Source organism: Sarcophilus harrisii, chromosome 2, assembly GCF_902635505.1.
Source record: "Sarcophilus harrisii chromosome 2, mSarHar1.11, whole genome shotgun sequence".
NCBI classification, from domain to species: domain Eukaryota; kingdom Metazoa; phylum Chordata; class Mammalia; order Dasyuromorphia; family Dasyuridae; genus Sarcophilus; species Sarcophilus harrisii.
This window is the reverse complement of record NC_045427.1, coordinates 502,464,076-502,480,303: the sequence shown is the minus strand read 5'-3', so window position 1 is coordinate 502,480,303 and position 16,228 is coordinate 502,464,076. Positions and strand designations below refer to the sequence as shown.

At 32.8% G+C, this 16,228-nt stretch overlaps 1 protein-coding gene across 2 annotated transcripts in view; it reads left to right on the top strand.

The window, feature by feature from the left end:
• Positions 1-8,021, top strand: part of SPPL2A (signal peptide peptidase like 2A) — a 47,890-nt gene extending 39,869 nt beyond the window's left edge. For both annotated transcript variants that reach the window (XM_031955193.1, XM_031955194.1), the window contains one exon: positions 7,700-8,021. In XM_031955193.1, the coding sequence (XP_031811053.1) occupies positions 7,700-7,771 (72 nt within the window). In that variant the 3' untranslated portion in view covers positions 7,772-8,021. The remainder of the gene's footprint in view (positions 1-7,699) is intronic.
• Positions 8,022-16,228: the final 8,207 nt, after the last annotated feature.

Genomic DNA, 16,228 nt, shown 5'->3' with positions numbered 1-16,228 from the left:
CAGGATGAACCTTTTGGTGGCTGCCCACCTGCCACTCCTACCACATTTTCAATCTTTGATAACTTCCTCTCTGTATCTGAAGGCAAAAGCACAAATGCTAGAAGATCCTTTGAAAAACCACGTCTGTGGAAAGAAGAAAATAAAGATTAGGAGGGAAACTACTTTAGAAAACAAAAGTCAATTCAAGTTGCTAAAAATATCTTCAGATATACAAAAGCATGATTCATGGAAAATAAAACTACTTAAAAATTAACTTAATCTTCATAAGTAGTCAGAGCATTCATTTTATATAACTAAATAATCAGCTGCTCTTAAGCTCCTAAAGGAGCTTATAAAAATGTTTCCAGATGAGAGACAATGTGGCATAGTGAATGAGAAACCAGCTTTGGAGTATGGAAGACCTGGGTTTAAGTGCTGTCTTTTATACATAGATAATGACCTTGGGCAAATCAATTTCTCTGCCCGAGGTAGCTCTCTAAAACTTTGAGTTACCAAGCAGATCCAGGCCAACTTTGATAAGAACAAGTTTCCTTATTAGGAGTTTCTTACAGTAATGAAATCATAACTTTGGTTTAAAAGATAGAGAGAAGGAGATAGAGAGAGAGAAAGAGAGAGAAACAGGGCAGTAAGGTTAAATGTGATTTATTAGCCAGCCTGTAAATTCCTAGAGTAGAGAAAATTTTCATTATCAGAACTTGTTTATGTTGGGTGTTAGGCTTGTCTCTTTACTGAAACTAAATTCCTCCCAAGTTCAGTGAAGCTGAATCGTCCCCTTTATCCCTCCCCTGCCTCACCCACACAGTGTTTACAAATGTGCTAGGACTGAAAATAGTTGGGAAACTCTAGATAGAAGCACTTTGCTACTGAGGTCAAAGTCATGGCTTTGGTCCATGTTATGATGAGGATATTCCAAGTCCAGTTAGCTACACTCTCAGCTGGTCAATAAATATCTATTAAGCACCTATTCTATGCCATACACTGTGCTAAGTGCTAGGAATACAAATGTGAAAAAAGAAAAGAAAGAAACGCAGGTGCTAACCTCAAAGTGCTTACAGTTTAACAGGGCTTGAAGACAAAACATAAATGAAAATGAAAAGTCAAAGGAGGGGGAAGGGAAGAAAAAGTTACCTGGCATGAGGGCATGGTGAAAAAGTCAGAGAAGAATTGGTAGGAAATGAGCTGAACACTCTTCTTAAATGGAAAATTAATTAGACAAAATCCTTAGGCCATATCATATCTGTGATATCAATATTTATAATATATGAATAATTAGAAAAACTCTTCTTTGAAGAAGACCAATTTAACAATTTATTAGCTTAAAAATAAAGAATGAAAGATTTGAATCACATCTTGTCTTAGTGTTGCCTGGATATCTTCAAAAATTTAAATAAATCATACTGTTATAAAATTAAAATGATAAATAACAGATGGATAGCCCAAATAATGCCCTGGTCTCCACTACATTCTACCTTAAAAGGCTTCTGTATTATTGGGTTGTTACTCTCTGTGAATTGTAAGAAAATCATCAATACTATTACTTCTGGAAAAGATTTGTCAATTGCTATTTAGCTCCATTTACCATGTTCACTATTGGTGCCCATCTTTTTTGTGTGTATTTTGTTTCCTTATGGTAGGCTCAGCCTGATTTAGGCTAGTCTGCTACTGCCGATTCAGAATTGGAGTGACATAAGACATTCATAGACACTCAACTACTTAATAGTTAACAAGAAGAAATGATCTTAATCATGACATAGAAAGGACACTCAGCAAAGACACAGCATTTATTTGCAGAAGTCCACCTTTGATACCTCTCTGTGCTGGTTCCCTCACTCTCTATTTTTCCTTGTTGAGTGGTTTTTTCACTTACGCGACCAAGAACTTTATATCACTGGCAAGAGCCTTAGTCCCCTGAGTTAGTTAAATCTTAAGGAGAGTTTCTATATGGAAAGAAAAAATTAGATAGTCTAAGTAGTTTATAATATTCCTTTCATGCCTCACCACCTGGTGGCAAAGTTCCAAAAGTTTTTAGATCATCTTCTAATACTTAAATGGTTTTTGAACCATTACTAGGCAGCCCTCATTTCAGAGATGCTAAAAGTCTACTATAAGTAGCGCTGAAAAAAGAGCTTAATGTAGATAAAAGAAAAACAAAAAAGCAAACCAAAAAAAAAAGGAGACAAATAATGTAATGACTCCGTGAAGAATGACAGACTATGGAAGTGAATGAAGACCAGAAATTCCAAGTTTCATCTTCCCCTCATCTTTTAGAAGGACCAAGTTCCAGATTTTAACAATTTAGACCATGTGTTGGATGATACCAAATCTTTGCAGTTCACAGTGGGAGTCCCAGTGGAAAGCGGTGATGATGAAAAGGAGGAACCCCAAGAACATCAAAGCCCCAGCACAGATGATGACACTTCTGGCACAGTCATTGATCTTCATCTTGGGTCAGGGTCATCTCTACAAAGGTAGCTAAGAGGCCATGCATGCAGCCTATCCCAGTGCCAGGGTCAATATTGAGATTCATCCTGCACCACTTCTTATTCTATGTTCCCTGATCTACCAGCTAGGAATTGGGAGTTTCATTAAGGAGGAGAGACATGTGGATAATATTAAATATATGTCCCTATCGAGACCTCTGCTTCTCTCTTCCAAAGGACTTCAGGGGACAGTTTTAACACCATATCTACCAACAGTGCTACACTTTGATTCTTTATGCCACCTTTGAGAAAGAATTGAGCATTGACTAATTATTACTATATTGGCAGCAATATGGGAGAGCCCAGCCAGTTCCAGATTATAATAAGAAAAGGGCTTTGTGGGACCTAATTTTGTTGTAGCACAAACCAGTGCCCACTATCTTGGTGTCCATACCATTGTCTACTCTACTTCTGACATTTTTCATCCCACTACTCTGGGAGGACCTAGTTCTGCCCACCCCCATGCCAAGATTTAGGACTGTGATCTGTGCCAGGTTAAGTGCTGTTGCAAGTGCTACTATTGCTGGTATCAAAACTTGCCTCTTTACGGCAGAGCCTGAGTTTTACTCTACTGGGCCAGGTCAAACACTGTTGAGGATTATTATGCTTTCCCCTCCCATGCTGGGATATATGCTGGGATCCACTCCGCACGGACCCTTTACTTACCTCTGACTGGGAATTTCAGAGAGAAAGAAAGTCACAGGAGCAAGAATGGAATTGGTCTCTTCTTTTACTCTTTTAAACTGATATGTTGCCCGCTGTCTTTAGCAAATCAATTGTTGTATATGTGGCACATTTGCCCATATCCCCAGTTCTGGAGAGATCACTAGGTTCCTGGGGAAAATTAAGCATTATCCTTTCACATGTCTCCCCATTGTCTTTAACCAGAGAATACCAATAAAGTTCTCCAAATGCAGTGTAAAAATCCTAATGTATTCCATCAGAACAGTCTCAGACAATTTTTCCATTCTATTCTTTAGGAAAGACTCTGGCCTAGCACAGCTGATGAGCCTGGAGATCACCATTTACACCCAAATAAAAAATTATATAAATTTGTGAAATGATAGTTTAGAACATTTATCTTTATCATCAGCCTATGGTTCAAAGACGGAGTATGTTCACATCTATTGCTAAAGACCCACAGTCAATTTACTCTTTCTTTCTCTTTCTAATCCCCTTGGAATAAAAGCATTATCTCACAGTATGAGCCCATTACTACCATAAATAAGAAAAGAGAACACCCAGGACTTGCCTTTCTCTGCATTATCTTTTCCTACATCAGCAAAGCCATTCCAATCCAGCTGTGTCAACTCTGCCAGTTGTAGACTAGAACTTCTTCTGGTGCTTCAGGTTCAAAATAAAATGAGCAACTCAGACCATTTAATTAGCCACAACATTAAATGGACACACTTAGTAAGAAATCAACATTGATTCACTTAGGTGCAGCTTCCCTGCCTCCTTGTTTGCTCTCTTGTATAGTTCACTCACCAGGAGACACCACTGACCCAATTGGGCCTGTCTCAAAGATGGTTTCAATACCTTGCAAGAATCTAGCCTACATGGCCAATAATGCTCCTCTCCTTTTCTATAAAATATGTAAGTTCCATGAAGGGAGGGACTGCCTCTCTTTTAAATTTGTATCCCCTAAGGTTTATCACAGTGCCTGGCATATAAGCATGTAATAAATGTTTTTTTTTAATTTATTTGAACAATTAATGGAAGTACTTGGACAAGATGAGAAAGCATGGTAAATTGTCATGTGAGCCAGTGGAGGAATTGAGATTACTAATCCATCAAAGTGTCATTATTTTACTAAATCATGTTGAAAAGTAGCAATTTATAGCAAGGCTTGCTTTTACTTTTAGATTATTTCCTATTGACTGTCCCATAATAAAGTGTTTTATTTATCTGCTAAGATATATCTCTGCTTGGGAGTTAAGTAGAAGCAACCACATTTAGACCCTACTTCTGCTGATACTTCATCTGTTTTTATATGTGGGAACTTTGAATCAGCATCCCAGGATCCCATGAAAATTATTCATGAATTTTGGACCTAAGACCCACTCTAGTTATCAGCATATCTAATTAAATTGGTAATGAACAAAGAAAATAAATAAGAGGAGCATTGTACCAAATCCATCAAAAGGAGATGAAGAGGAAGAGAGAGAAATAGTGACCAGTTTTATTAGTAACTCACTATGAGTATTGTAAATGTTTATGTCATAGACAAAACCTAGGAAAGTTTTGTTTGAAGTGTGATTGATGGCTTGAACATCCAGTTTTGCAAAAATCTTATTTATAGAGAAATGAATGTGTGTCTCATAATTTTTTTTACAAGTTGAAATTAATACCTTTTACCTACCTACTACTCTGCACTACAGTAAGCCTTTTGTAATAGATTGGGAAAGAGAAACAAGGCTAAGTAAAACTTTTAAAAAATGCAAAATGTATACTTTTCAAGAATTGTAGATACCCTATACACTTTATCGGTCTGAAAGCAGAAATCCTATTGGATCTGCTTTAATGAATTAATGATTCATTTACAGTTATCACAAATTATTCTTAATCCTTTAAAAGGGTTAATTAAAATGTAACTCAAAAAGAAATTGGAAATAATAAATGTAAATGTCTTTCAGTCACCTAACATTCTTTCCTGGAAACATGGATCAGACTTAGAATCTTTTGACCTCATCCTCTTCTTCTATTTTAGAATGAAAATATTTGGGAAGGGAAGTTAGAGGAATAAATACATTTTATTTTCTATGTATAATAATTTTCAGAATGCTAACGGAGCTATTCATGATTTGTAAAGTAGCTAACTGACCCTGCAAACATTTCTGGCATATTTGAATGAACAAAGGAGCTGTCCTAAAAGGAATGAACTTTCATTTGTGTGAAAATATTCTTGCATCATAGATTAACATTTGCCAGTGGGTCACAGTTGGGTGGTATCAGCTTTAAGTCCATACTTCATCAAATGGAATGGGAAAGTTCCAGGTTTGCTAAGAGAAAAGGAATTTTAACTTGCATCATTTATATTCAGTTCCCAGCTTTTTTTCTGTCATTTGACTTCTTAAACTCACCCTTACAATTTTGGTTTTTAAGTCCTCCTATTTTTATCATATCATTTTATTGCACAAAAAGGCCAAGTAGTCTCTCTTTATCTTTCAGATCTACTCCAAAATCCTTATTTTGCATTCATAGCTCATAAAGGTTTCATAGTTTGAGAGAATCTTACAAAATTCATGACCTTGTGTGACCCAGTAATAACAGAAGAGAATCACCCTCAAAGCAGTATCTATGTGAGGTATCTGTGTTTTGGAGTTTTTATGTCTATTTTTTGCTTAGGCAATTGGGGTTAAGTGACTTGCCCAAAGTCACACAGCTAGGAAGTGTTAAGTGTCTGAGGTCACATTTGAGCTCAGGTCCTCCTTCAGGACTGGTGCTCTATCCACTGTGCCACCTAGCTGCCCCGCGGTATCTGTTTTAATAAAAAAAAAAAAAAAAAAAAAAAAAACTCTTTAAGACCAAAAACCTTAAAACACAAAAGAATACAGTGATATAATATAGTGCTGCATTTAAAAAGTGTTAAATGTCAGCAATATTTTACCACTTCTTAAGTATTTTTAAAGACGTTAGATATGCACAGCTGAATGTTAAATGACAGCTACTGCTTGACAAGTTATTATTAGATGACATTCAGATCCCTCAATTCTAGGATTTTATGATTCAGTGATTCTTATCTAATATATTCCCATTATCATATGTAGTTTTCCTACTTGTCCAACATTTTTAAGTACCAGCTATGTGCCAAACACCATGCTAAGCTATAGAGGTACAAATACAAAGATTGAGGCAAACACTATTCTTAAGGAGCTCACACGCTAATGGAAAGAAAGCTATGTGAGCCAAAAAACAGACTTGCTTTTGTCTGTGCTTATAGCATGAAAGATCTGCTTTTAAAAAGTAAGGAATTTTTTCTTTAGTCTTAATTCTCTATCCTATCCTTTTCTGCACAGAAGTAATCTGTTAACTGGTTCAAGAATTCAGACTCATCAAAGCATCCTTAACTTGAAAAAAAGCAAATTATAAATTCTATATATACATGAGCTGCCATGGAATATGTTTCTAAATATAAAACAATTCTTTTTCTGTTTCATTTATTTGATTTGATTCAGTCTTTGTTTCCAACTAACGATGGTATGTTTTCCTTTGAAAAACCAGTGGTTTGTTTGATGTTTTTAGAGCTGTAAAAGATTTTAGAGAATCATTTTGTTCCTGTAGTAAAAATTTCCAATCCCAAAACATTGGATTAAAAAATCTCAATTTTTGTCATTTTTATCTGAATGTATTTTCCATTAGCTTTACAGCTGGCTAACATCCTACAATCCATCCATTTTGGCTCTGCTAAATGTCACAAGTACTTCTATTATTTTTAGAATTCACAAGATAAAACTAACAAATGATAATGTAAAAGCCCTTTGAACAAGCATTTAAATTTTAATATCAGCACTTTTCTAGTTTTATCATTTTGAATAGTTGATGGCCCAGTTTTTGAGAAGATTCCATTTATAAACAGGAGAACTATCTGCAAATGGCCAAATCAATACTTCGAAGGAAATCTCCAGTTTATAGTCTATTCACAAATATTTTTTGCTATCATTCTGTCTACATTGTCATTAGTTTTGTTATGTCTTTTTAAAGATGTGAAAAACTTAAGGAAAATACTTTCCTCTTGTAAATTTTATAAGCCATTCAAACTTATTAAAAATTTAGCATATGTATTTGAGTCTGAATTTTGTTTTCTTTTTATTGGAAGGATTTTAAAGGATAGGAAGGATATTGTGAGAGATCATTTGTTTCTATAAACTTATTTGAAAACTCATTTTCTTTTAGAAGGTAAGATGGTAGGGCTTGGGGGGTAATATTTTGAAAGGAGTACCTGATCAGTCAAAAGAGGAAAGAAGAGAAGAGTGGTTTCCCAATAAATAGTCTGTAAGTGCTGCAGTCCATTTTCCCATATCAATGTCTATGTGTAGGGTGTCCTTTATGTCTATTATGTATTCTATCCTTATTTCCACCTCTTAGCAAAAAGAGACACCTTCCAGTCCTGAGGATTCATGTGGTTTTCTCCTAGGAACTAGGAACTTTCTGTGTCAGCTCACTAAAAAATTGGGAAGTGTTGAAATTTTTAAATGTTTTTTTTTTTTTATGTTTAGGTGATGGAAAACTTGGACTATGGAGCTAGTGAAGAAAATGTGACTACCAATCAACAAACTGTCCAACAGTGATATTAGGTGAACCTGCAATAATCTGTTATATACATTTTTCTACAAATAGACAACAAAGTTTGATTTTTTAAAATAGGAATTTTGAATGGGAAATTTAAAAGAATCTTCAATAATTTGTACTGCTTGCATATGTATTTTTTTATGAGCTGGTACAAAGTACACCATAAATAATGAAAATGTATTTTAAGAGCCAAAATGTTAGTTGTGCCTTCACATTAAATAAAAGCATATGGTCTGTGCAATTTTCAAATGCATTGTATACAGAATAATTTTTTCTGAAAGCATATCTTGCCCCTGGGCCTCTTATTAAATATTTTTCTTCTGACTTGAATTTAGTTCCATGACTAGTGACAAATTGCTATTTTTGTCACAATGAGGCTTTAAACAGATTGTGCTATTAAAGAGTCATACAAATATCTTAACAATTCTTAAATATATATAGAAATAACTAAAATATAAAAAAGCAATTATCTATTTTTTTAAATTAATAACTGACCTCAAGAAAGCAGGGTATAGATTAGAATTTGGAGGATATATACACAATATTTTTTTATGTAATATAGTACAGTAGAAAAAACTTTGAAATTGGAATCAAATTAAGAATTTAAGATTACATACCTTGTTATAAACTTTTTTCCCAAGAGCTGAAGAAAAAATAGAAGACTAAAATTTTAGTCACTAACACCAAAAATTAAATGTTTGGGGTTTTTTCCCCTAAGGCAATTGGGGATACGTGACTTGCTCAGGCTCACACAACTAGGAAGTGTTAAGTGTCTGAGACCAGATTTGAACTCAGGTCCTCCTGATTTCAGGGCTGGTGCTCTGTCCACTGTGCCACTTAGCTGCCCCTAAATCTGTTATTTAATAGCTTACCGTGTCTTGGTATGGTAGCTTTCATTTTTTTTTTCATTAACATTAGATTGAGTTTAGGTGGTTATAATCATGTGGTAGAAATGGTAGCATAATAATATACAAAATGTGATGTGGGGAAAAGAGTACTGAATTGTCAAGAGACTCAGTTTTAATCCCTCTAGCCACATTAACTTCTCTGCTTTTGTTTCTTCACCTATGAAAGTGTTAAATTAAGTGAACTCTGAAGTCTCTTCCTGCTTGTAATATTCTGTGATTTAAGGCTCACTGAATTAGGAATCTGGCAATTAATCCAAAAACATAAATCCAGGTCTCCTTGGAGGTCAGAGTCAAAAATCACTTTTATCTTTCTTTTCTTTTTCAACTTTTGTTCTTCCTATGAATTCCTAAATAAAGCATAATTGTGCAACTGCTGAGATAGTACAGTTCAATAAGCAGTTTACAAAATATGTATGGTATATGGCTATAACTGTCTATTTTTAAGGACTAAGTATAACTTACTAAAAGTCATAGCTAATCTTTCTCATTTTCAAAGATCAGACATGTGACATAGACAAGATTTGGACCATAACAGAATTTGGTTTTGGGTTTAATGTTTAACTTTGCATGAGTAAATTACCAGTGGAAGGGACTAAAGTGATATAAACTTAGCTAATTAAAGCAATTCTCTTTGGGTCATCTGAATACCAGGACCCTTCTTTTTTGCATAGGTATTTAATGATGAGAGGGCCATAGAATTTAAGAACTGGTGAGACTTTTAAAGAATCTTCAAGTCTTGTTCCCTTCGATTTGAGAATAAAGAAACTAAAGACCAAAGAGTTTTGTAAGCCAAGTTAATGCTTGTTATGGCTTAACTAGGACCAAAACCTAGATTTTTGTAGTTCTTAATGAATGCCTTATTTGGGACAGAAAATTAAGCATGGTTTCCTAAAACAGTTTCTTATTGAGAAGACTTTGATAGTGAAAGATAGACTAAAATTAAATTCCTTGAAAATTTTCATCTATATTTTGATGTATAACTTCAATAAAATTTTTCATCTAATAGATTCTTTTTCAGAAGTGCTATTTCATCTAAACTTGACAGCTAAAGCAATGATAGACTTGATATGATAGGTTATTATTTTCTGCTTTATCATATTAAGTCAAGTTTGGAATTTCATCTATTGCATATGCCTTAAAATAAAAATTTTGTTTTGTATAATTGAAATAATTATAATAATTTTTATTTAATAATCTTTCTGGTATTTTTTTTTTGACATTTGATATATTTTCCAACTTTGAAAATGTGATCCCTGATACTATTTGCTTTTTTTCTAAGCATTGCTTTATTGCTGCTTTCAATGACAAAACTCACTTTTTAATTAAAATTTATCAAATGAATTCAGAAATAGGGAATTATTTTTAACTCTCATCACAAGCAGTATATTCTTAAAAAGTTAGGTTGATCAATGCAAGAACTCAAACATAACAAATTAATTTAAAATAATATGCATTTATTAATCATGGTAAAATACAGGTGATGTTTTTATCTTTAACTTTAAGGAGCACTGTACAAAGTTACCTAATTACCAAAAACTAAGTACAAAACAATCTGAAATAACTAAAAATTAGAGTAGGACAGGATTTAGTATTAGAGTCTCCTGTTTTCTTTCTTACTCAATTAGGACAGTCTTGACTTACCCAAATCCTTTTTGAGCTTATCGTATAAAAAAATAAACTTGTATCTACTCATCTTTAATACAATAGAAAAAAATTACAATGAGATATATAAAGCTACTTAGAAATTATTGAGTATTCCCACCACATAGATTATGTAAATATTTATATACATATAACTTTTATTTATTTAGATTCAGATACTACTGAAATGTGAGACCATTGAGCTGGGGAAAAGGATCTGAATATTTCCCTCTGTTTGTGTTTTCCTAAAATCAGATTATAGAATGTGCACTTGAGAATCTTTTAAACTTCCTGATTATTCCAACTTGCATAAAAACTTAACCTTTAAATTAATTCTTAGAAGGTGAGTTCTAGTGCTTCTTTTTTTTTTTTTCAGTGAGAATGTTAGTCTATTTGTTAGAATAAATTTCTAGCTATTGGCCTATCACATAGAGACCAATGGGAAGTGGACATGTTTAAAGCAAAAATAACTAAGCTTTGCAAACTCTTCCAATTCACGGTGCAGGGGACACAATAGTGCTTGATTGATAGATATTCATTGAATTGAATTCTGATTTTGTACTGGAAAAATATTTTAATATTTCTGAATATTAAACATTTGAATTAATGTACATATGCTTAGTGAAACTTCTATCCTGATTTTAGCAAATGAGATTTTTTTTTTAAGACTTCTTTTCTTTCTAGTGGAATGCATTGAATTAGGAGTATTTTCTAGTTCTCATGGACACTGACTGTGATTATATGATGTGGGGCAAGTCTATATTTCACAAATACAGTTTTTGACCAATTTTACATCAAATCAAATCAGCTTTGTTATTTTTGTGAACATAATGCCAAATCAAGCTTGCAGATTTGATGTTTCAGCTTTCTTTTTCACTTTGTAGATGCTTGGTCCTCTGTTACTTTATGTAAAATTGCTGTCTTTTTTAGCAACAGAAAAATTATAAAGGAAAGATGCACAATAGTATTTCCACTTATATATTTTATAGTTTTCAAAATGCTTTCCTCAAAATGATCATGAAGATAAGGTATATGTTATATTGAAAATCACTGAATTTCTCAAACGGAAAATATACAAACTGAAGACACCTGAATTGAATTGTTAAACTTTTTGTACTTTATGCATTTAGAAGTTATAAGGTGTTTTTTCAGTATATATTGTCCTCTATTGCTGAATTTGCAAGCCATGAAAAATATTCAACCCGAGATTCTTATAAATATTTCCATAAGTTAGAACAAAAGTTTTCATTTCTTTGGAAAAATTGGAGTTGAAAAAAAACATTGAGAAGAAGTTTTCATCTGACCACCACAAGCCAATCATTGTTAGATGTAAAAAAAGGAACATCTGGGATAAATAATGAAAAGTGGTAGGAAATCATTACTCCCTTTTAAAATCCACCAAACCACTTGTAAGTAGCTTCATTTCTACAAGGATAAACATATTTGTTTAACTTTAAGACTATATTAATTTAAAGACAAATTGTTAGTTTTATGTTCTGCTTACTCTTAGTATCATTTTATTTTGTGAAGTGGCCCAAATTATCATTCAACTCAAATATGAATTAAAAAGACTTATTTGCAAAATATCAGTGTTTTTTTTTTAATTAAATGATTGCATTTTCATTGCCTAAATGATTCATTTAATGTGACATTTATTTTTAAAATAATTTAATGGAATGTTTATGCTTGCATTTCAGTGTATATATTATCATAAAACTTAACACTACTAAGCTTTCTTTTGGTGTAGAACATTTTAATGTAAATTTGTTTTTTTCCAATTAGAACAATTATTCATTGTGCTTTGAACTACCATTATGATGTGCAAATACTGACAACATAAAACAATATTTTAACTGTATTTAATGAATCTTAATAATAAATGTATTTTCTTTTTAAAAAAATTATTATGCCTTTTTATACTTTGAATTATGAAAGAGAATTGCAACTTTGAGATCTGTTAGAGTGGTCTGCATTCACGTAATTATCAGTCATAGGAGAGACCTCAGCAGTCATTTAGGCCAACCTATATGTAAAAGGTATCAATCTAAATTATAATACCTGACACATAGTTATCCAGCCTATATTTGAAGGTTACTAAAGAGGAGAAAACTCCAGGAAGCTCATTCTGGTTTTGGATGGCTTCAGTAGTCTGCAGGTTTGAAAATTTTTCCTGACATTAGTTTTCCTATGCAACTTGCATCCTATTACTCCTGGTATTATTCCTTTGGACCAAATTTTTAAAATTTAATTTAAAATTTAAAATTTTTAAATCTGATCTCTTTTTTTTTTTTTTTTTTTTTTTTTAATTTAATAGCCTTTTATTTACAGGATATATACATGGGTAACTTTACAGCATTAACAATTGCCAAACTCTTTGTTCCAATTTTTCACCTCTTACCCCCACCCCTCCCTAAATGGCAGGATGACCAGTAGATGTTAAATATATTAAAATATAACTTAGATACATAATAATTATACATGACCAAAACATTATTTTGCTGTACAAAAGAATCAGACTCTGAATTATTGTACAATTAGCTTGTGAAGGAAATCAAAATGCAGGTGTGCATAAATATAGGGATTGGGAATTCAATGTAATGGTTTTAGTCATCCCCCAGAGTTCTTTTTCTGGGTATAGCTGAGTTCAGTTCATTACTGCTCCATTAGAAATGATTTGGTTGATCTTGTTGCTGAGGATGGCCTGATCCATCAGAACTGGTCATCATCTAGTATTGTTGTTGAAGTATATAATGATCTCCTGGTCCTGCTCATTTCACTCAGCATCAGTTCATGTAAGTCTCTCCAGGCCTTTCTGAAATCATCCTGTTGGTCATTTCTTACAGAACAGTAATATTCCATAATTTTCATATACCACAATTTATTCAGCCATTCTCCAACTGATGGACATCCATTCAGTTTCAGTTTCTACCACTACAAAAGGGCTGCCACAAACATTGATGCACATACGGTCCCTTTCCTTCTTTATAATCTCTTTGGGATATAATCCCAGTAAGTAACACTGCTGGATCAAAGGGTATGCATAGTTTGATAACTTTTTGAGCATAGTTCCAACTACTCTCCAAAATGGTTGGATTGTTCACAACTCCACCAACAATGAATCAATGTCCCAGTTTTCCCATCCCTCAACAATCATCATTATTTTTCCTGTCATTTTAGCCAATCTGACAGGTGTTAGTGGTATCTTAGGTTGTCTTAATTTGCATTTCTCTGATTAATAATGACTTGGAGCATCTTTTCATATGACTAGAAATAGTTTCAATTTCTTCATCTGAGAATTGTCTGTTCATATCCTTTGACCATTTTTCAATTGGAGAATGGCTTGATTTTTATAAATTAGAGTTAATTCTCTATATATTTTGGAAATGAGGCCTTTATCAGAACCTTTGACTGTAAAAATATTTTCCCAGTTTATTGCTTCCCTTCTAATCTTGTCTGCATTAGATTTGTTTGTACAAAAACTTTTCAGTTTGGTATAATCAAAATTTTCTATTTTGTGGTCAGTAATGATCTCTAGTTCTGCTTTGGTCATAAGACCTTCCCCTTCCACAGGTCTGAGATGTAAACTATCCTATGTTCCTCTAATTTATTAATGATTTCATTCTTTATGCCTAGGTCATAACCCATTTTGACCTTATCTTGGTGTCTGGCTTAAGTATGGATCAATGCCTAGTTTCTGCCATATTAGTTTCCAATTTTCCCAGCAATTTTTTCAAACAGTAAGTTCTTATCCCAAAAGCTGGGATCTTTGGGTTTGTCAAGAACTAGGTTGCTATATTTGTTGACTGTTTTATCCCTTGAACCTACTCTATTCCACTGATCAACTAATCTATTCCTTAGCCAATACCAAATAGTTTTTGGTAACTGCTGCTCTATAATATAATTTTAGATCTGGTACAGCTAAGCCACCATCATTTGATTTTTTCATTAATTCCCTTGAAATTCTTGACCTTTTGTTTTCCATATGAACTTTGTTGTTATTTTTCTAGGTCATTAAAATAGTTTTGGGAGTCTGATTGGTATAGCGCTAAATAAATAGATTAGTTTAGGTAATTTGTCATCTTTATTATATTTGCTCGCCCTATCCAAGAGCATTTAATATTTTCAATTGGTTAGATCAGACTTAATTTGTGTGAAAAGTGGTCTGTAATTTTGCTCATAAAGTTTCTGATTTTCCTTGGCAGATAGATTCCTAAATATTTTATATTATCAGTAGTTACTTTAAATGGAATTTCTCTTTGTAACTCTGACTGTTGGATTTTGTTAGTGATATATAAGAATGCTGATGACTTATGTGGGTTTATTTTATAACCAGCAACTTTGCTAAAGTTGTGGATTATTTCTAATAACTTTTAGCAGAATCTCTGGGGTTCTCTAAGTATACCATCATGTCATCGGCAAAGGTGATAATTTGGCTTCCTCATTGCCTATTCTTATTCCTTTAATCTCTTTCTCAGCTCTTATTGCTATAGCTAGCGTTTCTAATACAATATTAAATATGTACGGTGATATTGGGCAACCTTGTTTCCTCCAGATCTTATTGGGAATGGTTGCAGTTTGTCTCCATTACATATGATGCTTACTGATGGTTTTAAATAGATGCTGCTGATTATTTTAAGGAAAAGTCCATTTATTCCTATATCTCAAGTGTTTTTAATAGGAATGGATGTTGGATTTTATCAAATGCTTTTCTGCATCTATTGAGATGATCATATGGTTTTTGTTAATTTGGTTATTAACATGGCCAATTATATTGATAGTTTTCCTAATATTGAACCAGCCTGCATTCTGGTATAAATCCTACTTGATCATAGTGTATTATCTTGGAGATGATTTTCTGTAGTCTTTTTGCTAATATCTTATTTAAGATTTTAGCATCAATATGTCTTAGGGAGATTGGTCTATAATTTTCTTTCTCTGTTTTCAGCCTACCTGGTTTAGGTATCATTACCATGTCTGTGTCATAGAAGGAATTTGGTAGGACTCCTTCATTCCTATTTTATCAAATAATTTATATAGCATTGGGGCCAATTGTTCTTTAAATGTTTGGTAAAATTCACATGTAAATCCATCTGGTCCTGGGGATTTTTTCTTAGGGAGTTGTTTAATTGCCTGTTCTATTTCTTTTTCTGAAATGGGACTATTCAAGCAATTTACTTCCTCCTCTGTTAGTCTGGGAAGTCTATATTTTTGGAGGTAGTCATCCATTTCACTTAGGTTATCAAATTTATTGGCATAAAGTTGAGCAAAATAACTCCTTATTATTTCTCTAATTTCCTCTTCCTTGGTGGAAAGTTCTCCTTTTCATTTTTAAGACTACTAATTTCATTTTCCTCCCTCCTTTTTCTAATCAGATTTACCAAAGGCTTATCTATTTTATTGGCTTTTTCATAGAACCAACTCTTAGTTTTATTAATTAGTTCAATAGATTTTTTACTTTCAATATTTTTAATTTCTCCTTTTAATTTTAGAATTTCCAATTTAGTATTTGATTGGGGGTTTTTAATTTGGTCTTTTTAGTTTTTTAGTTGCAAGCCCAATTCATTAATCTTTTCTTTCTCTGTTTTATTCAAGTAAGCCTCTAAGGATATAAAATTCCCCCTTATTACGCTTTGGCTGCATCCCACAAATTTTGGTATGATGTCTCATCATTGTCATTATCTTGAGTGAAATTATTAATTGTATCTATAATTTTGCTTCAACTTCAATCATTCTTTAAGATGAGATTGTTTAGTTTCCAATTACTTTTTGGTCTATTTCCCCTAATTTTTGTTGAATGTAGTTTTATTGCATCATGATCTGAAAGAAAGCATTACTATTTCTGCTTTCTTGCATTTAATTTTGAGGTCTTTATGTCTAATATATGGTCAATTTTGAGATAGGTTCCAT